Below are 22,925 nucleotides of genomic sequence, written 5' to 3'. Positions count from 1 at the left end.
CATCAATGTAAAGTTTTACAGTGTAGTCTTATGAGTGGAGCATACGAGGAGCACCAGGGTCAGTATTCACAGTCTATGTACGAGTGCTGATCTAGGATCAGGTCCCCTCTGTCCATGTAATCTTACTAATAATCATTTGAAAAGGCAAAACTGATCCTAGATCACACTCCTGCTCTGAGACGCTGTATGATCATGGGTCCAGACCCTGTAGGAGGCCTAAATGACAGTATAAAAGCGTTGTTATCCAGCTCACCTTTCTGCTTGGGCAGGAACTTGGCAGTGGCCGCCTCTGGGGTGTCTGGAGAGGTGGCACTGGATCCATCTTCCACTAGCTGGATCTGACAAAGATAAAGAGGGAGAGAGATGCTCAATACGTCAGTCCACCACAGAGTGTGTGTTTGTGAATACTATTGTTCCAATGCAAGTAGTTTATGCCCACTAAAATGAATGTCTCATCATCAAATATCTTCTCTTCCCCTTATGCGTGAGTGCGTGCATCTGCATTGGAGTGCATACAGTGCATTCGGAAAGTATTCAGAACCCTGCTGTTTAATTATTTGTTACTTTTTCTATTTTTTTACTTAGCACATTTTTCTTCTTAACTTCTTAAAGCATCGTTGGTTAAGGGTTTGTACGTAAGCATTTCACTGTAAGGTCTACACCTGTGACAAATGACAAATAAAATTGGATTTTTTTTCCACATTTTGTTACTTTACAACCTTATTCTAAAATGGATCAAATAATCCCCCCCTCTCTATCTACAAACAATACCCCATAATGACCAAGCAAAAAAATATATATATATCACATTTACATAAGTATTCAGACTTTACTCAGTACTTTGATGAAACACCTATGGCAGCAATTACAGCCACATGTCTTCTTGGGTATGACACTACAAGCTTGGCATACCTATATTTGGGCAGTTTCTCCCAGTATTCTCTGCAGAAGCTCTGTCAGGTTGGATGGAGAGCGTCGCAGCACAGCTATTTTCAGGTCTCTCCAGAGATGTTTGATCGGGTTCAAGTCCAGGCTCTGGCTGGGCCACTCAAGGACATTTAGAGACTTGTCCCGATGCAACTCCTACATTGTCTTGGCTGTGAACCTTTGCCCCAGTCTGAGGTCCTGATCGCTCTGGAGAAGGTTTTCATCTGTACTGGATCTCTGACTAGTCTCTGCCGCTAAAAAACATACCCACAGCATGATGCTGCCACCATCATGTTTCGCGTAGGGGTGGTGCCAGGTTTCCTGCACTGTCAAGGGTGTGACCATATAGACAGGTGTGTACCTCAATGTCCAATCAATTGAATGTACTACAGCTGGACTCCAAGTTGTAGAAACATATCAAGGATGACCAATGGAAACAGGATGCACCTGAGCTCAATTTCGAGTCTCATAGCAAAGGGTCTGAATACTTATGTAAATAAGGGATTTCTGTTTTTTATTTTTAATAAATTTGATGACAGTTCTAAAAAAAACTTTTTCGATTTGTCATTATTGGGTATTGTGTGTAGATTGATGAGGACAAACAATTTAAATCAATTTTAGAATAAGGCTGTAACGTAACAAAATGTGGAAAAAGTCGAGGGGACTGAATACTCTCCTGAATGCACTGTATGAAGTGTCCATATTGTGTGACGTGTAAACTTAGCTTACCTGGGACTGGCGCACGAATATACCACAGTTCTCATCACACTGAAAGTATCTCTTCCCCTGGACCGTGCCATCGTTCTTGCCCTTGGGCTCGTCCAGGATCACGCCCACCCACTTACCAGTGGCGAAGAGCGTGGCGCCCACGTAAGCCACCGTGCCACGCTGACCCTTACCGATCACCTCCACCACCGAGCCCACCTTGGCAGGCTTGCCGCCCCCGTCTGCACTCATCTTGCTCAGGAGGGGGCTGCTGAAGAGCTGGGGAGGGAGGAGAAAGAGGGGGACAGCGGGTCATTAGAGGGTGGAGACGAGTCCACTAATGGTTGCTGGAGGGACAGAGAGCAAGGACTGTTGTTGTACACTGAGCCACTGTAAGTGGTCAGTAAGAACACTTTGATTTTGTTATCATTAAGACTTTAAACCATGAAATGTGTCATTTAAGTTAATAATAGTTGTTGAGGGGGAATGGATATGCCATCAACTCAATGACCCATTAATTGCCTGGCTACCCAGACTCGCTGCACCAACACTGCACCATGCCCAATGACATTAGTTTCTTCTCTGCAAGGAGTCTGGATCAGAGTACCTCCCCGACCCTTCACCGAATGTGAACACATTTGGACCCATCTGATTGGTCCAGAAACTGATGAGTTGGATCGGAACACGTGGGTAAAGCAGCAGTTTGTAAATGTATCATTGGCTTTGATACTCTGAATGGTTAGAGCCAACGCAATCGCAGATTACTTTGTTTTGCACAATGCCTCACGTCGCCAGAAACAACTTCAATGTTGGCAGTCTCAGACTCAAGTGAAGAAGTGGGCTCCCAAGTGGCACAGCGGTCTAAGGCACTGCATCTCAGTGCTAGAGGCATCACTGAACACCCTGGTTCGAATCCAGACTTCATCACAACCAGCCGTGATTGAGAGTCCCATAGGACGGCACACAATTGGTCCAGCATCGTCTGGGTTTGGCCGGTGTAGGACGTCATTGTAAACAAGAATGTGTTCTTAACTGACTTGCCTAGTTTAAAAAAATATATAATATATATATTTTTTTGTTTGTTGTTGTGAGCCATTAGGCATAGTTCCCTGTGAATATCAGACAGCTGACTTCTGTCTACTAGCTAGGCCATATAGACAGCTAGGAAGAAGCTGAGAGGGAAAATATATGATAAAAGGCCTATTCCACAACAAGAACTAGATTCAAAAAACATATTGTTGATGACATATCATTAGGCCTAGTTCCCTTTGTCTGAATGTCAACCAGCTGACTCGTCGATAGCTAGGACACAGACAGCCTGAGGACACAGTCACACACCCAGTCATATGGTTCAGCACCCTGTAACCATTACAGCCAGCAGACACACAGAGAGCACCACTCACTGTCTAGACACAGAGGAACTCATTCATAAAAATGGTCAAATGGGGGCAGTGGAGGATCTTGGTCTCGGTCTTCGGCGAGGCAATGCCATGTGAGAGGAGACCAGATTCACGGTAGCTAGCCTTCTGAATATCGTCCGAAGGGCAGACAACTGGGAGGACTAGCCAGGATCCAATCATGGCAGGAATGGTGTTAGAAACAAGAGAAGAAGGAGAAACTGAGCTCCCATGTATGCCATTGGTATTAACATTGGAATAATAATGAACCACCAGGAAATACCCTTCAAAACTGGAATAGAACACCCATCCTAACAATGACTTCTTCAAACGAAGAGGTGAACAGATCATGGAGCCACAACATGTTAGATCATCTTCACCAACATCATCATCTACAGGACCTTGCTGTATCGCCTGCACTGTGAGTAAAAACATTATTTTATCTTAATTTCTTTGCCAGCAGTATCAACAGGAAAACTCCCCTTGATACAGTTCTCTTCTCAAAAGGTGGCACAATAACAAAAAAAATTGAAATGTAAATCAAATCAAATGTAGATGGCCAATTACTAGTCATAGGCAAAAATAGCTGACTGTTGCTGTTTGTTCAATCAAATAAATGTAGCTATAGCCTAAAGACAAGCCTAGTCTTAGGCAGAATATCAGACTCACCAAGCTGCCCCGGCCAATACCCAGGCCCATCGCCGGGACGGCCACAGAATGCCGCCTGCGCATTCCAGCCATATTGACTTGTCTTATTTATCACCAAAAACAATTGTATAAAGCAAGGAGTGAAAGCTTCTCTCTCTCTCTCTCTCCTCTTATATGTCCTTGCAAGAGGAGACAGGAGAGGGGTGCAAAAGAGGAGGGCCTAACCGGATGCTATAGAGTGGTGAGGAGGAGTCGTCTACCGTGTCCGGAAGAGACTTCACTCAAACAATGTTTAAATCTTTCCTTTAGCATTAACAGTTAAAAATGATTTTGGGACTGTAAATCAATTGGCTCTCTTTAAATAGATATCATCTGATGTAGCCTATTGTTTCAGTCTCTGAATTGTTTCATCGAACTTTCGCTGCCAGCTCCTGATATTAGGGGCAAAAATAAATAAAATCTGTCTCCTGAATTAACCTAGTGTGCATGTGCGCCCAGCTAAATGCTGTTCCAAGCTTGTTTTTCCCAGTTTTCCCTTGCTAAACTATTCCAGTTATCACCATTGACCAACTTCATAAATACTAGACCCTCAACTTCAAAACTCCTTTGCTAGTTATACAATAATTTCACTAAGAAATCCACTGGAAAGAAACTTACATTATTTATTGTTTGTAGAATAGTCATGACTGGTTCAAACCATCAGACAACACTAGCAAAGGATATCATTTCTACTTAACGCAGATCCATGTTCAATTTTGAGATCCACCGGCGTCATTGGATTTATTTAACTAGACAAGTCAGTTAAACTAAATCTTATTTACAATGACGACCTACCCCGGCCAAACCCTAACGATGGTTGGGCCAATTCTGCGCCGCCCTTTGAGACCACGGTCTGTGGTGATGCCTCAAGCACTGAGATGCAGTGCCTTAGACCACTGCACCACTCGGGAGCCCCCAAGGTTTAAGGTTAGCTGGACGTTTCTGACTGGTCTTGGAACTGTGACAACTGGCAGCCTCTCCCTGCTTGGCTCAATGGGATATGTAGTGTTTTTTTCCCAACAGACAGAACACAGTCTGGTACCTTTAACGTTTTATAAACTGACTATCATATTTCTTGATTAAATCAGACTTTATTCATATAATGAGTAATCCAAGAACGTCACAAGCTAATTGACACGAGAAAACTAGAGAAAATAGCAACTCTACAGAACGCAAAAGGTGTACAATGAATGGCTAAATTACTTCCGGACACAAAGAGTCTGCAAAGCTCCTCCTCACCATTATTTTTGGTGCTTCGGCATTCAACAAACCTCACAATTCTTTGAAGTGAACCGGTGTAATTCTGCCCAATCCCAGTAAATAAACAATAACATTGTAGTCTCCCTGTAGTAGACTGATAAGGATTTCTGTAGCTACAAAAAAAAAGAACATCACTCAGTCAGTGTGAAAGAATGCGTTCCTGATTATGATCACGCCAGCACTGTCATTGTCACCAATGTAAATGCTCATCCTGGGGAGTATCTATTTCAGAGGTTGTTAGCATCATCCTGCCCTGTAAGGTCAGGTGAAAGTATCTTTGTCATTTAAATGAACAATTTTGACTTTTAAAAAGTTACCTGTCACCTTAAAAGTAACAATCGAAATGTAATTGCGGGACCATGCGTCATCAAGCACAAACATTATGACAGTTGGCAAGCGAAGATAGCCAGCTAGGTTCAGTGGTTCAAGTTAAGGGAACGTCAGTTAGCTAACTGGTGAGAGGGACATAACCGGCGTATGCGCGACTAGCTAGATAGTTAGGGTGTGTTTCGCGGAGGACGAGGCAGTTAACGTTACACCAAAGATTATGGTAACGTTTGCTAACCAGCTAGCTAACGTTAGTCAGTCAAAATATGATTGTAAAGTTAGCTCGAGCAAACACATCAGTTAACGTTAGCTAGTTAGTCTGTCAGTACTGTTAGCTACCCTGACTACTCTACTAAAATATCTCTTCATAGCTTCAGTTTTCCAACAAAAAGTAGCACTAACGTTAGTGATTTATCAACTAAATTCATTTGCTGCTAGCTACAGTAGCTAAATCAACAACAAATGCAATTTCATTAGCTAGCTAGTGAACGTTAGCTAAATGCTAACGTTACATGGTAGTCTAAACGTCAATCATCTTGAGAAGATAGCTAGCTAAGCCACTTACTTGCAAATAGACAAAGTTATGTTCGTTGAAAAAAATCAACTGATTTCCCAACGAACTTGTTGATATAACACTAGAAAAATATCTACAGGTAGGGTTAGTTAGCTAAATACAATGTCCACCTAGCTAACGTTACACCAATTTACAGTGTTCGTTGCACATTTTTGTCAGAATAAAAGTCGTCTACTTCCGCTTCTTTGGAATTCAGTATAAAAGTCCGTCTCACAAAAGTGACATTTGAAATGTGTTCATTAGAATTTTATTACAGTAGTTTCAATAACAAGGCCCAATACATAACACATTTCAAAACATCTGAGCCCTATACTACGAATCAGGTTTAAGTCAGCAAGGTCAAATGAGTTCAATTCCACGAAAGTGTCTCACCTTTCAGCTAGATACATTTCTATGGCAATGAATCGTTCAGAACTAACCTGCTCTGGGGCAGGTTAACTCAGGACTAACTCCACAACCCAGTTAACAACAAATGTTCCCATAACTTTTGGGGCAGCGGGTAGCCTAGTGGTTAGAGCATTGGACTAGTAACCGAAAGCTTGCGAGATTGAATCTCAGAGCTGACAAGGTTCTGCCCCTGAACGAGGCAGTTAACCCACTGTTCCTAAGCCGTCATTGAAAATAATAATTTATTCTTAACTGATTTGCCTAGTTAAATAAAGGTAATATAAAAAAACTTATAAAGAACTTCCCCAAGACATAGACATATCTGATATTGGCAGAAAGCTTACATTCTTGTTAATCTAACTGCACTGTCCAATTTACAGTAGCTATTACACAGAAATTATACCATGCTATTGTTTGAGGAGAGTGCACAATTTTGAACATGAAAAGTTATTAATAAACAAATTAGGCACATTTAGTTAGTCTTGATACAACATTTTGAACAGCAATACAATGGTTAATTGATCAGTCTTAAACTTTGCACACACCTTGACGACATCTAGTGGCCGAAATCTAAATGGCACCTGGGCTGGAATAATACTTTATGGCCTTTCTCTTGCATTTGAAAGATGATAGTACAAAAAAATACAAAAGAACGGTTGTTTTTTTTCTTTTAATTATCTTTTACCAGATCTATTGTGTTATAATCTACTACATTCCTTTCACATTTCCATAAACTTCAAAGTGTTTCCTTTCACAGGGCCTATCCTTGCTTCAGGGCCTGAGCTACAGGCAGTTAGATTTGGGTATGTCATTTTAGGTAAAAACAATTTTTAAAGGGGCTAATCCTTAAGAGGTTTTAATGTTCGAGACATGTTAAATGAGAACTTTGCAAGAACATTCATGTCCATTCATGTCCAGTTTTCTGTGGGTTAGGAGAATAGTCCATCAACGTCCCACCAAACATACACAAAACATGGATGCCTTGTTCTCAGAACATAAGACGCATTTTATAGGAATGTTTCAAAAAACATTTATGTGTCCCAGAAAAAACTAAGCTATATGGAATTATTTTGCAGTATGGCTGGTGGCTTTGTCATGCTGGAGGGTCATGTCCATGTAATGCACAGCGTTGAGATTGCATGCAATCACACAAGCTCAGTCCGATGATGCTGTGACACACCGCCCCAGACCACAATGGACCCTCCACCTCCAAATCGACCCCACTCCAGAGTACAGGCCTCGGTGTAACGCTCATTCCTTCAACGATATACGCGAATCCGACCATCACCCCTGGTGAGACAAAACCGCGACTCATCAGTGAAGAGCACTTTTTGGTCCAGCGATGGGTTGGGTGGGTTTGTGCCCATAAGCGACGTTGTTACCGGTGATGCCTGGTGAGGACCTGCCTTACAACAGGCCTACAAGCCCTCAGTCCAGCCTCTCACAGCCTATTGCGGACAGTCTGAGCAATGATGAAGGGATTATGCGTTCCTGGTGTAACTCGTACAGTTGTTGTTGCCATCCTGTACCTGTCCCGCAGGTGTGATGTTCAGATGTACCGATCCTGTGCAGATGTTGTTACACGTGGTCTGCCAATGCGAGGACGATCAGCTGTCCGTCCCATCTCCCTGTAGCGCTGTCTTAGGCGTCTCACAGTACGGACATTGCAATTTATTGCCCTGGCCACATCTGCAGTCCTCACGCCTCCTTGCAGCATGCCTTAGGCACGTTCACACAGATGAGCAGGGACCCTGGGCATCTTTCTTTTCGTGTTTTTCAGAGTCAGTAGAAAAGCCTCTTTAGTGTCCTAAGTTTTCTTAACTGTGACCTTAATTGCATTCCGCCTGTAAGCTGTTAGTGTCTTAATGACCGTTCCACAGGTGCGTGTTCATTAATTGTTTATGGTTCATTGAACAACCATGGGAAACAGTGTTTAAACCTTTTACAATGAAGATCTGTGAAGTTATTTGGATTTTTACAAATTAACTTTGAAAGACAGGGTCCTGAAAAAGGGATGTTTTCTTTGCTGAGTTTATAAATTTGGTGTCATTATGATATCTTATTGACTGATGGCTAACTTGATGGCAGTATAATATATTGGCATTGTACATGCATTGTACATTTGGACAGTGTACATTTCCAATGTATTTAATGAGGGATTTACCATCACCAAATGGACAGGCTGAAATCAACACCAACGAGCAAGACATTGCACCAACGTGACATTGCATCTCATTGCACCAACGAGCGATGGAGAGGAACCACTTTAACTGCTCATCCATCCCGAGTTCAGCGAGCCAGTCAATTGGGCATTTCTGCACTATATTAGACCATGTCCAATTTGTGATGGTAAACGCCCATTGTAAGACATTGCAAATGTATTTAATGAGGGATTTTCCATCACCAAATGGACAGGCTGAAATCAACACCAACGAGCGATGGAGCGGAACCACAATCACTGCTCGGCCATCTCGAATCCAACGAGCCAGTCAATTGGGCATTTCTGCAGTATATTAGAGCATGTCCAATTCAGGATGGTAAATGCCCATTGTAAGACATTGCAAATTGACAGTGGACAATTGTACATAAAGTGTCTGTCCTATATCTGAGAGCGATAAGAAAGATCAGGAAATATATATATATATTTTTTTTTTACATGTATTTGTACTGCTTATTTCTGGCACTAAACAGTCTCAATATATAGTGTACTACCATTTCATACTGATACCAGGAGACTTTCAGACGAATCTGTGTGAGCCTGTGTGAGTCCTAGAGCAAAACAACCAACATGTACGTCTTGGTAAGAGTCTCACATCTTTTATGTATAGCCATGTGCGCGCTCCAACACTCAGACATAATTTACTAACAAAGCATGTGTTTAGTGAGTCCATCAGATCAGTCAGTAGGGATGACCAGGGATGTTCTCTTGATAAGTGTGTGATTTTGGCTGTTTTCTTGTCCTGCTAAGCATACAAAATGTAATGAGTACTTTTGGGTGTCAGGGAAAAGTTATGGAGTAAAAAGTATTAATTTCTTTAGGAATGTAGTGAAGTTAAAGTATGTTGTCAAAAAATAGTAAATTACAGATAATGACAAAAACTACTTTAGTACTTTCAAGTATTTTTTATGAAGTACTTTACACCCCTGTCTAAGGGAGTATTTACAGTGCCTTGCGAAAGTATTCGGCCCCCTTGAACTTTGCGACCTTTTGCCACATTTCAGGCTTCAAACATAAAGATATAAAACTGTATTTTTTTGTGAAGAATCAACAACAAGTGGGACACAATCATGAAGTGGAACGACATTTATTGGATATTTCAAACTTTTTTAACAAATCAAAAACTGAAAAATTGGGCGTGCAAAATTATTCAGCCCCTTTACTTTCAGTGCAGCAAACTCTCTCCAGAAGTTCAGTGAGGATCTCTGAATGATCCAATGTTGACCTAAATGACTAATGATGATAAATACAATCCACCTGTGTGTAATCAAGTCTCCGTATAAATGCACCTGCACTGTGATAGTCTCAGAGGTCCGTTAAAAGCGCAGAGAGCATCATGAAGAACAAGGAACACACCAGGCAGGTCCGAGATACTGTTGTGAAGAAGTTTAAAGCCGGATTTGGATACAAAAAAAAATCCCAAGCTTTAAACATCCCAAGGAGCACTGTGTAAGCGATAATATTGAAATGGAAGGAGTATCAGACCACAGCAAATCTACCAAGACCTGGCCGTCCCTCTAAACTTTCAGCTCATACAAGGAGAAGACTGATCAGAGATGCAGCCAAGAGGCCCATGATCACTCTGGATGAACTGCAGAGATCTACAGCTGAGGTGGGAGACTCTGTCCATAGGACAACAATCAGTCGTATATTGCACAAATCTGGCCTTTATGGAAGAGTGGCAAGAAGAAAGCCATTTTCTTAAAGATATCCATAAAAAGTGTTGTTTATTAAAGTTTGCCACAAGCCACCTGGGAGACACACCAAACATGTGGAAGAAGGTGCTCTGGTCAGATGAAACCAAAATTGAACTTTTTGGCAACAATGCAAAACGTTATGTTTGGCGTAAAAGCAACACCCTGAACACACCATCCCCACTGTCAAACATGGTGGTGGCAGCATCATGGTTTGGGCCTGCTTTTCTTCAGCAGGGACAGGGAAGATGGTTAAAATTGATGGGAAGATGGATGGAGCCAAATACAGGACCATTCTGGAAGAAAACCTGATGGAGTCTGCAAAAGACCTGAGACTGGGACGGAGATTTGTCTTCCAACAAGACAATGATCCAAAACATAAAGCAAAATCTACAATGGAATGGTTCAAAAATAAACATATCCAGGTGTTAGAATGGCCAAGTCAAAGTCCAGACCTGAATCCAATCGAGAATCTGTGGAAAGAACTGAAAACTGCTGTTCACAAATGCTCTCCATCCAACCTCACTGAGCTCGAGCTGTTTTGCAAGGAGGAATGGGAAAAAATGTCAGTCTCTCGATGTGCAAAACTGATAGAGACATACCCCAAGCGACTTACAGCTGTAATCGCAGCAATTTTTGATTTGTTAAAAAAGTTTGAAATATCCAATAAATGTCGTTCCACTTCATGATTGTGTCCCACTTGTTGTTGATTCTTCACAAAAAAATACAGTTTTATATCTTTATGTTTGAAGCCTGAAATGTGGCAAAAGGTCGCAAAGTTCGAGGGGGCCGAATACTTTCGCAAGGCACTGTATATGGCCACAACGCAACAAGAGTGAAAGGAGTGGCAAAAAGTAGTCAAAGCACATCAAAGACTGCATTAACAATTGCAGAGGCGTCATCCCCATTGGGGGCACAGGGGCACGTGCCCCCTCAGATTTATCCTGTTAAAAATATTTAATAAATATTAATCATATTTTTGGTTGATGTCTCTCTGTAATACTACTAGCCACCTAGACATTTTATGAAGTTAGCCATTTCAGGCTATCAATCAAGTTAGAGTAGTCAAACTTTCTTTAAAAAAAGAACCACCCGTGCAAAATTATCCAACCCCCCCAGCCATCCTCACATACTTTGTGCCCCTCCCTCACTTTTGGAGTGAATGACACCCCAGACAAACTCAAATAAAGATGGCACTTCTAAAAGCCTATTTCACACCAGCCTGCTGAATTTGCAAAATAACCTTTCTTTCATTTTGATTACGGTACAAATCCAAATGTGGCACTGACTCGCACATGGGTTGATGTTTCAGCATTGTCTCAATGAAGAACTTAGCTTTCAACTAGCCACATGCGACATGCACATGCAGTTACAAGCCTGCAAGAGCCGCAGACAGACGAGCAATATCCACCATTGCAGTACGGAAGATGCCTGGAATGTGAAGCTAGCTAGCTTTATAAAAGCCTGAGTAGATCTAGCTTGATTCGTAGAATACCACTATGGACATGATATCACATAATGTAAACATAAAAAACAAGTAGACCTACATTCCAATCACACACACCGGCTGGATGGATAACTATGTACACGTGATAAATCCACAGTGGAGTACCAGAGACAGAAGAGGAAGTGAGACATCTCACTTGCTCCTTTTTTCTGGTTCATATACAGCATATAATACAAGTGCTATGATCTACCAACAGAGCTACAAAGGACCATGTGCAGTGCCTTCAGAAAGTATTCACAGCTCTTGACTTGTCACTGACCTACACGTAATGTCAAAGTGGGATTCTTTTTTGTAATTGTTTTTACAAATTAATAAAAAATGAAAAGAGTCAGTTAGTAATCAATCGTTTTTTTTTATGGAAAGCCTAAATAAATTCAGGAGTAAAAATGTGATTAACAAGTCATATGATAAATTGCATGGATCCACTATGTGCAATAATAGGGATTAACATGATTTTATGAAAGACTGTACGCCACACATACACTGTAAGGTCCCTCAGTCGAGCAGTGAATTTCAAACACAGATTCACCAGGGAGGTTTTCCAATGCCTCACAAAGAAGGGAACCGATAGGTAGATGGGTAACAATAAAAAAAAGCAGACATTGAATATCCCTTTGAGCATCAGGTTTTTTGTATGGGCTGCGTCTCAATCCACTATGCAGTGGGGGGGAAAAGTACCCAATTTTCATACTTGAGTAAAAGTAAAGATAACTTAATAGAAAATGACTCAAGTAAAAGTGAAAGTCACCCAGGAAAATACTATTTAAGTAAAAGTCTAAAAGTATGTGGTTATAAATATACTTAAGTATCAAAATGAAAAGTATAAATCATTTCAAATTCCTTATATTAAGCAAACAAAAAGGCACCATTTAAATATTACGGATAGCCAGGGGCATGCTTCAACACTCAGACATCATTTACAAATGAAGCATGTGTTTAGTGAGTCCACCATATCAGAGGCAGTAGGGATGACCAGAGGCGTTCTCTTGATAGAGTGGCTTGTGAAACTATTCACCCCCCTTGGCATTTCTCCTATTTTGTTGCCTTACAACCTGGAATCGATATGGATTTTTTTGGTGGGTTTGTATCATTTTATCTATACAACATGCCTACCACTTTGAAGATGCAAAATATTTTTTATTGTGAAACAAACAAGAAATAAGACAAAAAAACTGAAAACTTGAGCGTGCATAACTATAAACCCCCCCAAAGACAATACTTTGTAGAGACATCTTTTGCAGCAATTACAGCTGCAAGTCTCTTGGGGTATGTCTCTATAAGCTTGGCACATCTAGCCACTGGGATTTTTGCCCATTCTTTAAGGCAAAACTGCTCCAGCTCCTTCAAGTTGGATGGGTTCTGCTGGTGTATAGCAATCTTTAAGTCATACCACAGATTCTCAATTGGATTGAGGTCTGGGCTTTGACTAGGCCATTCCAAGACATTTAAATGTTTCCACTTAAACCTCTTTAGTGTTACTTTAGCAGTATGCTTAGGGTCATTGTCCTGCTGGAAGGTGAACTTCCGTCCCCGTCTCAAATCTCTGGAAGACTGAAACAGGTTTCCCTCAAGAATTTCCCTCTATCTAGCGCCATCCATCATTCCTTCAATACTGACCAGTTTCCCAGTCCCTGCCGATGAAAAACATCCCCACAGCATTATGCTGCCACCACCATGCTGTGGGGGTGGTTTTCTCGGGGTGATGAGAGGTGTTGGGTTTGCGCCAGACATAGCCTTTTCCTTAATGGCCAAAAAGCTCAATTTTAATCTCATCTGACCAGAGTACCTTCTTCCATATGTTTGGGGAGTCTCCCACATGCCATTTGGCAAACACCAAATGTGTTTGCTTATTTTTCTGGCCACTTCCATAAAGCACAGCTCTATGGAGTGTACGGCTTAAAGTGGTCCTATGGACAGATACGTGATCTTCCTGTCTGGGATTGCACCCCCCCCCCCCCCCCCCCCTTGGGTTGTGCCGTGGCGGAGATCTTTGTGGGCTATACTCGGCCTTGTCTCAGGATGGTAAGTTGGTGGTTGAAGATATCCCTCTAGTGGTGTGGGGGCTGTGCTTTGGCAAAGTGGGTGGGGTTATATCCTTCCTGTTTGGCCCTGTCCGGGGGTATCATCGGATGGGGCCATAGTGTCTCCTGACCCCTCCTGTCTCAGCCTCCAGTATTTATGCTGCAGTAGTTTATGTGTCGGGGGGCTAGGGTCAGTTTGTTATATCTGGAGTACTTCTCCTGTCTTATCCGGTGTCCTGTGTGAATTTAAGTATGCTCTCTCTAATTCTCTCTTTCTCTCTTTCTTTCTCTCTCTCGGAGGACCTGAGCCCTAGGACCATGCCTCAGGACTACCTGGCATGATGACTCCTTGCTGTCCCCAGTCCACCTGGCCGTGCTGCTGCTCCCGTTTCAACTGTTCTGCCTGCGGCTATGGAATCCTGACCTGTTCACCGGACGTGCTACCTGTCCCAGACCTGCTGTTTTCAACTCTCTAGAGACAGCAGGAGTGGTAGAGATACTCTTAATGATCTGCTATGAAAAGCCAACTAACATTTACTCCTGAGGTGCTGACTTGCTGCACCCTCGACAACTACTGTGATTATTATTATTTGACCATGCTGGTCATTTATGAACATTTGAACATCTTGGTCATGTTCTGTTATAATCTCCACCTGGCACAGCCAGAAGAGGACTGACCACCCCTCATAGCCTGGTTCCTCTCTAGGTTTCTTCCTTGGTTTTGGCCTTTCAAGGGAGTTTTTTCCATGCCACCGTGCTTCTACACCTGCATTGCTTGCTGTTAGGGGGTTTTAGGCTGGGGTTCTGTACAACACTTTGAGATATCAGCTGATTTGATTTGATTTGAGATACTCCAATCTCCACTGTGGAGCTTTGCAGCTCCTTCAGGGTTATCTATGGTATCTTTGTTGCCTCGCTGATTAATGTCCTCCTAGTGTTCTCCGTTTTGCTCTAGGACCCCCACAAGTGTCAAGGTACTCGTTTGAGAGTAAGCCATACAAACAAATGGAAGTATAGAGAAAAAAAATCAAATATTTCCTGAGCTTTCTTATATCGGCTACATATAGGACAGACACTTATGTTCAATGGTAATATGGCATGAGTGGGACATTCATCCAACATTTTTGGTGAGTACACAGATTGGCGATAGAAAGTATAAATACATTTTGTTAAACGTTCTTTTCGCATGTGATATTGTACAAATTTGGGGAAAAATGTGCCTGAAATTGTTAGCAACATAAACAAACATCAGCAAACATTTTCAAACTGTTTTTGGCGTGAAATTAGGGGAGAGTAGCTAACGTGGCACGCTCAACTTGTGCTCATGGTCACATAGCACAAAGCACAACAAAATAATAGCCTAACTTTTTATACATTTCTTTCAAAACAAGTTTGTCTACTTTAGAAGGTGGGCATTAATTAATTAAAACCCAATTTCAGAAACAAAACTGATTCAAATATTTGTAGTGGTTTGCCACACATACGATCAATAGATTATAATAGTAAATGTCTATAAAAAAATGGGATTGACTTTTGCCCATTCTGATTAAATTGCATATGTTGACTAACGGGTCACCATTAATTACTCAGATGCAAAAGATATTCAGAGCATTTTATTAAATTAATTGGTAGGCTATCTCAGATTGGTACTCCTCAGACCCTGTTTCCTCTCTAGGTTTCTTCCTAGGTACCTGACTTTCTAGGGGGGTTTTCCAAGCCACCGTGCTTCTACATCTGCATTGCTTGGTCTTTGGGGGTTTTAATCTGGGTTAATGTATAAGGACTTTGTGACAACTGCTGATGTAAAAAGTGCTTTATAAATACATTTGCTTGATGGATTGCATTTGACTAAAAAAGGCCCTCTATGATGAACCTTGAATGTTAGCGTGACTGTGATTTGTAAAGGTCTGACAGACTCTTTGGAGTTAGAGGTGACTAGCCTATTTAAATGGCATCCAGTATACTATTACACGTTCATAGGGCTTCAACCTCAGGATAACACTCTGGAGATAACATTAGATACCATTTATTGAATAAAATCAAAATGACAAATAGAAATTAAATTGGAGCTCTCTTATATCCTCCCAACTCACTTGGCATGAGAGGACTTTAACTTTAACATGCATTCCAGTCCAATAATTATCCAACCATCTGGTTCTGGAGAGATTCCAGTCAGGAAGGAGCAGCAAAGAACTATGTGAGAAATGTGAGGGAGAAAAAAAAGAGAAAGACTGAGTGTCGGTAGCTCAGCTGTAGTGCAACTTGACCCTGTGCAGTGTAGCCCAATCCTTCCATCTGAAGTACTAACTGAAGCGTTCCACTGAAGATATTCAATGTTGAGCTCTCAGCTTTCTATAAGAAATAGAGAGACAGAAACTGCGAGAAATAGCCTACAATGTCGCACACAGTGACAGAGAGTAATGTTTTGCCAAGTGTTTTTTTTTCTCTCACTCAAAGACAGTTGTAGCATAGGCCTACCGATGAAGAAAACCAAAGTAGACCTAGATGGAATAAATCACCTATAATAAATCCTTCACCACATTTACATGCACACCAATATTCCATTATTAATCGGGATACTCATGTATTCTGTTTTTAAGTTGACGCATAATCATCATATCCCGTTTACAATAACCCGAATAAGCTCCTATCCCAGTTTTTGAGAAACCCAAATAAAGATGCTGATCTTAGACTGGATACTGTGGCATGTCAACATCTTATCCCATTTACTGTTGTTTTTTCACGCAGACTTTGCAGCCTCAGTTTTGCATAATAAGCCTATCACCTTTAAAGTTCAGATGGGAACAGTAAAATTCTGTTCTAAACATTTTGCCATGGGTGGAGAGAGAATCTAGCAATTTTATAACACATTTCACACAATTCTACTAATTTTACCATGTGGGAGAGAGACATTTTTGCCATTTTAAAGATAATTTCATGCAATTCTATCAATTTTGCCATAGGGTGAAGAGACATTTTAGCAGTTTTAAAGCTAATTTCCTGCAGTTCTAGATAACTGGCTGGCCTAATTTACCAATCTAAAAATGTAGCCAGTGACTGACAAAACAAAGAGAAAAACTGCTGATGCACAACCAGATGTCAAACTTGCACCTGTATTCTTCTATTCTAACTCTCAACAGTAAAAACAAATGTCTGGGTTGGGGGGCCCCTAGCGGCTGGGGGACCACATATCCCTGATTGCTTATCCCTGATCGTTGGAATAGTAACTGAAGCCTATTATAATATTAAAGATGCAGTCCAGGATCTTAAGCACAAGAAATTCTCATTCAGATTGAATTCGTAGCATTTCTTACAAATTGCCCCCCCCCCCAAAAAAACAAAAAAGTTAGTTAGCTTCAAGTAAATACTTGAAAATTCTTCAGCCATTCCTGAACCTGTGAACAAAAACAAGCTACATATACTGTAGGCATGTAACGGCTGTTGGTGGAAGAAGGTGAGGACCAAGGTGCAGCATGGCACGTGTTCATGATTTTTATTAACTCAAAACAGTCCTTTAAGGTGCAGAAAACACTAAAAAAAAAATAACTACCCACAAGAAACAGGTGGGATTAGGTTACCTAAGTATGGTTCTCAATCAGAGACAACGATAGACAGCTGCCTCTGATTGAGAACCACACCCGGCCAAAAACACAGAAATAGAAAACATAGCACACAAAAACATAGAATGCCCACCCCAACTCACGCCCCCAAAATAGAGACATTAAAAAGGATCTCTAAGGTCAGGGCGTGACAAGGCAGTACCAAAACAAGTTATCTATTGATTCTGTATGTTCGCAGCAAAATCTGCAGAGATGGGATGGTTGTATCCCTCATGTTTACAGTACCAGTCAAGAGTTTGGACACACCTACTCATTCAAGGGTTTTTCTTTAATTTGACTATTTTCTACATTGTAGAATAATAGTGAAGACATCAAAATGATGAAATCATACATATGGAATCATATAGTAAGCAAAACAGTTTTAAACAAATCAAAACATATTTTAGATTTTACATTCTTCAAAAAGCCACCCTTTGTTTGATGACAGCTTTGCACACTCTTGGCATTCTCTCAACCAGCTACACTTGGAATGCTTTTCCAGCAGTCTTCAAGGAGTTCCAACATAAGCTGAGCACTTGTTGGCTGCTTTTCCTTCACCCTGCAGTCCAACTCATCCCAAACCATCTCAATTGGGTTGTGGTCAGGTGATTGTGGATGCCAGGTCATCTGATGCAGCACCATCACTCTCCTACTTGAGCAGCCTAGACAGCCTAGAGGTGTGCTGGGTCATTGTCCTGCTGAAAAACGAATGATAGTCCCACTAAGCGCAAACCAAATAGGATGCAGAATGCTGTGGTAGCCATGCTGGTTAAATGTGCCCTAAATTCTAAATAAATCACCGACAATGTCACCAGTAAAGCACCCCCACACCCCACACCAGCTCTGGGTCGCCACCAATGGAACCCGGGGGTGCGTAGCCAACTCGTCGAGCTTCCATGCCCTAGCTGGCTTGAGAGGTTTTCTTGCCCCGTTTGGCTCGGATGGTGCCCATCCCACATCGTGCCTCAGCCGGATTGTCAGTTCTTATTCATCCAGCCAGTCCAGTAGTTTTTTTGTTTGGGGTGGATTCCGCCGCCGATGGAACCGGGGGTGCCTAAGCCAGCCCGTCGGTCTTCCTGGCTGGCTCGGCGGCTTCCCATCCCACGTCACACTGCTCCCTCTCTGCAGCAGGATCATCTGGCTTCCATTCCTCAGCCGGCTCGCCAGGCTCTCGCGCTCCTGCTGGTTCATTGGGCTCTCATGCCCCAACCGGCTTGCCCAGTGCCCATGTCTCGGCCGGTTCGCTCAGGTGGGACGCCGGATCGCGCCCCAAGAGGGGGGGGGTACTGTCACGTCTGCTCCCCCCCCCCCCATGGCGCTTGAGGGCGCCAGGCTGCCCTGCATCACGGACTCCTTCGATCCATTACGCACACCTGACTTCCCTTGTCACGTGCATCAGCGATATTGGACTCACCTGGACTCACTCATCACTTGTTATTCCCTCCCCTATATTTGTCAGTTCCCCAGCTCTGTTCCCTGCTTCTGCATTGATTGTCTTTTGTTTGTGTTACCTGTTTGCTGACGCTGTTCCTGTCTCGTTCCATGTCCCTTATTTATTCAATGTTTTACTCCCCGTACCTGCTTCGTCTCTCCAGCATCATTCCATGTGACATGATTAGGATGAATAATATCTGACATTACCTTTTTAATTCTATACACTATGACATTTGCTAGAATTTTGGCATCACAACACTGGAGTGTAAGCGGCGTCCAATTTTTTAGGTGGACTGGATCTTTATATTTACCACATGGGTCCTGTTTCAGCAATAGTGAAATCGGACCTTCTTGCTGAGTATCTGATATTCTACCATTTTTATAGAAGTAGTTAAAACATGCTAATAATGGTCCTTTGAGTACATCAAACAATATTTGAAATACCTCAACTGGTATGCCATCAAGCCCTGGCGTTTTTCCGGACTTGAAGGCTTTAATTGCATCTAGAAGTTCCTGCTCTGTAGGTCTTTCTGTACAGCTGTTACACTATTAATAGAGAAATACAATCCTTACAATTAACTTCAGGAGACATATGCTTAAAATACTTTGCCTCCTTTTTCAAAATATTGTTTGTTGAATCCTGGATGACTGTCATTTGTACATTATTTTTAGTAGCATTTCTATGTTGACGATAAAACAATTATTTGGTGTATTTTTACTCATATCCCATCCAGTTCGCTTTATTTTTTATATTATACTACAATTGATCTTTCTTGAATAAGTTCCTCCATTTTGTCACGCCCTGACCTAAGTTATCTTTGTTTTCTTTATTATTTTGGTTTGGTCAGGGTGTGACGAGGGTGGTATGTGTGTTTTTGTTATGTCTAGGGTTTTTTGTATATCTATGGGGTTTTGTTATGTCTCGGTAAATGTAGGTCTATGGTGGCCTGAATTGGTTCCCAATCAGAGACAGCTGTTTATCGTTGTCTCTGATTGGGGATCCTATTTATGTTGCCATTTTCCATGTTGGTTATAGTCTATGTATAGTTGCCTGTGTTAGCACTAGTTGTTTGTTTATGCTTTGTTTAATAAAGAGGAATGTATTCTCATCACGCTGCGCCTTGGTCTCCTCGTTACGACGAACGTGACACATTTGTTTTTGTTTTTTCTCTAACTTATTCTGTCTTTAAGTTACAGTTTTTATTGCTATCTATCTGTACTGATATCCTGAATATTATCCTCATGTTAACGTGAACAAAAATATAAACATAACATGTAAAGTGTTGGTCCCCATGTTTCATGAGCTGAAATAAAAGATCCCAGACATTTTCCATACCCACAAAAAGCTTTATTTCTCTCTCATGTTGTGCACAAATTTGTTTAAATCCCTGCTGGTGAGTATTTCTCCTTTGCCAAGATAATCCTTCCACCTGACAGGTGTGGCATATCAAAAAGCTGATTAAAATGCATGATCATTACACAGGTGCACCTTGTGCTGGGGACAATAAGACGACACTCTAAAATGTGCAGTTTTGTTACACAAGTTTTAAGGGGGTGTGCAAATGGCATGCTGACTGCAGGAATATCCACCAGAGCTGTTCTCAGAGAATGTACTGTTCATTTCTCTACAATAAGTTGTTTTAGTGAATTTGGCAGTACGTACTACCTGCCTCACAACCCCAGACCACGTGTAACCACGCTAGCCCACGACCTCCATATGCGGCTTCTTCATCTGCAGAATCGTCTGAGACCAGTCACCTGGACAGCTGTTGAAACTGTGGGTTTGCACAACCAAAGGATTTCTGCACAAACTGTCAGAAACCATCTCATGCACGTGTAACCACGCTAGCCCACGACCTCCACATGCGGCTTCTTCATCTGCAGAATCGTCTGAGACCAGTCACCTGGACAGCTGATGAAACTGTGGGTTTGCACAACCAAAGGATTTCTGCACAAACTGTCAGAAACCATCTCATGGAAGCTCATCTGCTTGTCCGTCATCCTCACCAGGATCTTGATCTGACCGCAGTTCAGCGTTGTAACCGACTTCAGTGGGCAAATTTTCACTTTCGGTGGCCACTGGCGCACTGGAGAAGTGTGCTCTTCATGGTTGAATCCAAGTTTCAACTGTACCGGGCAGATGGCAGACACTGTGTATGGTTATGGTATGGCAGGCATAAGCTATGGACAATGAACACAATTTGCATTTTGGAATTTGAATGCACAGAGATACAGTGACGAGATCCTGAGGCCCATTGTTGTGCCATTCATCCGCCACCATCACCTCATGTTTCAGCATGATAATGCACGGCACCATGTCGTTGAAGATCTGAACACAATTCCTGGAAGCTGAAAATGACCCAGTTCTTCAATGGCCTACATACTCACATGGCACTCATTGAGCATGTTAGGGATGCTCTGGATCGACGTGTACGACAGCACGTTCCAGTTCCCACCAATATCCAGCAACTTTTCACAGCCATTTAAGAGGAGTGAGACAGGCCACAATCGACAGCCTGATCAACTTTATGAGATGGAGATGTGTCGCACTGTATGAGGCAAATGTGGTTACATCAGATACTGTCTGTTTTTTTTAATTCCACGTGTAACCGATGTGAAATGGCTAGCTAGTCAGCGGTAGTGCGCGCTAATAACGTTTCAATCGGTGTAGTCACTTGCTCTGAGACCTTGAAGAAGTGGTTCCCCTTGCTCTGCAAGGTGTCAGTTGTCTATGTGTGCAGAGGGTCCCTGGTTCGAGTCCGGGTAGGGATGAGGGGATGGATGAAAGTTAAACTGTTACAGACGCCCGTTCCTTTTTTTAAGGGATCTGTGATAAACAGATGCATATCTGTATTCCCAGTCATGTGAAATCCATGGATTAGGGCCTAATGAATTCATTTCAATTGACTGATTTCTTTATATGAACAGTAACTCAGTAAAATCTTTGAAATTGTGGCATGTTGCGTTTGTATTTTTTTCTTCAGTGTAAAATGGACAATAACAAAGATTATCTATTATATTGACAAGATGGTCGACTAACTGCTCTAACAATGGAAAAGGTCCGCAAAAGACGCACAGGAGGACGTGCGATCAGGTGGGAATATTTTAGCCAATGAGAGGACGCGTGTGAACAACAGGCACAACTCCGATATAAAATAGTTTTTCTCAAAGTTTCATATCACTACACTCATAACAACCTAAGCATTATGAAACTTCTAGATCAAATAAGCCTCACCTTTCAACATAGCAATTCACTTTTACCTTGAGCAAATTCTACACTCTCTCATTGCCCCCGGTACAAAAACTCCTCACTTGTTAACCACTTATTTTCTCACTGACAGATTTTGGGCAGAGCCGACCCTCTCCTCGCTTCGCTTCTACGCTAGCTTGAAAAAAACGCCACTTGAATACATCTATGACCAGAAGTGTCTTTTTCATAGCTGGTTAGGGTCATTTACAGAGCAGGTTAGGTCAATTAAGGTAGCAGGTTAGGAGAATTAGGTCAGGAAAGGAGTTAGACTTAAGGTTAGTGAAAATGCTCTCCTAACCTGCTACGAAAAGTCACTTCCAGGGTAGCTGTATCGAAGTAGCATATTTTTATGGAGATCCACGCTAGCTTGGCCCTCATGCGGGTGCTAGTAAACTAACAAGAATTCTAGGTAGCCTATGGCTACTAGGTATCAACAGCCAATCCAGTAGGGGCTGGCAGGTATAGTGAGCTTCGATTGGTCAATGGCGCCGCAATATTGTTGAGTACTTGCATACATTTCAGCTTTCCCCAATTTAGGTCCCACCGTGATGATGCTCTTGCGCCCATGCTTGCGCTGCACAATTGTCCCCGCCCACTTCGCTTTCCCCCGCCCACTTCACTTTCCCCCATTGAAAATGAATGGCTTCCGATGTTTCATGGTCGTCACTATCTTCCATAGCCACAAAGTCATAAACCCTGCCCATTACTACAATCTATTAACCTAACAATAACCATAGCCCTAACCTTAACCACACTGCAAACCTTATGCCTAACCCTAAGACTAAAAAGCTATATTTTTGTAGCCAATTTTGACTATGGCTTTGGAATCTGACATTGTGACTATGGAAGCTTGTGGAGACCATGTTTCATCGCCCCCTGTGCAAAGCTGCGAAGTTAGCCAAACACATGAAGTTAGCCAATCACATCACGGATGAGGC

At 42.0% G+C, this 22,925-nt stretch overlaps 1 protein-coding gene across 11 annotated transcripts in view; it reads right to left on the bottom strand.

The window, feature by feature from the left end:
• Positions 1–6,028, bottom strand: part of dctn1a (dynactin 1a) — a 28,266-nt gene extending 22,238 nt beyond the window's left edge. For 6 of the 11 annotated variants that reach the window (XM_031832120.1, XM_031832121.1, XM_031832122.1 and 3 more), the window contains exons 1-3: positions 3,699–3,785; positions 1,657–1,911; positions 254–338 (exon numbers count right to left, since the gene is read on the bottom strand). In XM_031832120.1, the coding sequence (XP_031687980.1) occupies positions 254–338; positions 1,657–1,911; positions 3,699–3,770 (412 nt within the window). In that variant the 5' untranslated portion in view covers positions 3,771–3,785. Of the gene's footprint in view, positions 1–253; positions 339–1,656; positions 1,912–3,698; positions 3,786–5,868 lie in introns of those variants that run through there. The other 5 variants (XM_031832127.1, XM_031832128.1, XM_031832125.1 and 2 more) reach the window with 2 other exon arrangements.
• Between the last annotated feature and the right edge of the window lie 16,897 nt (positions 6,029–22,925).

Source organism: Oncorhynchus kisutch, linkage group LG9 (genome assembly GCF_002021735.2).
Source record: "Oncorhynchus kisutch isolate 150728-3 linkage group LG9, Okis_V2, whole genome shotgun sequence".
NCBI lineage: Eukaryota > Metazoa > Chordata > Actinopteri > Salmoniformes > Salmonidae > Oncorhynchus > Oncorhynchus kisutch.
This window is presented reverse-complemented; position numbering and strand designations above follow the sequence as displayed.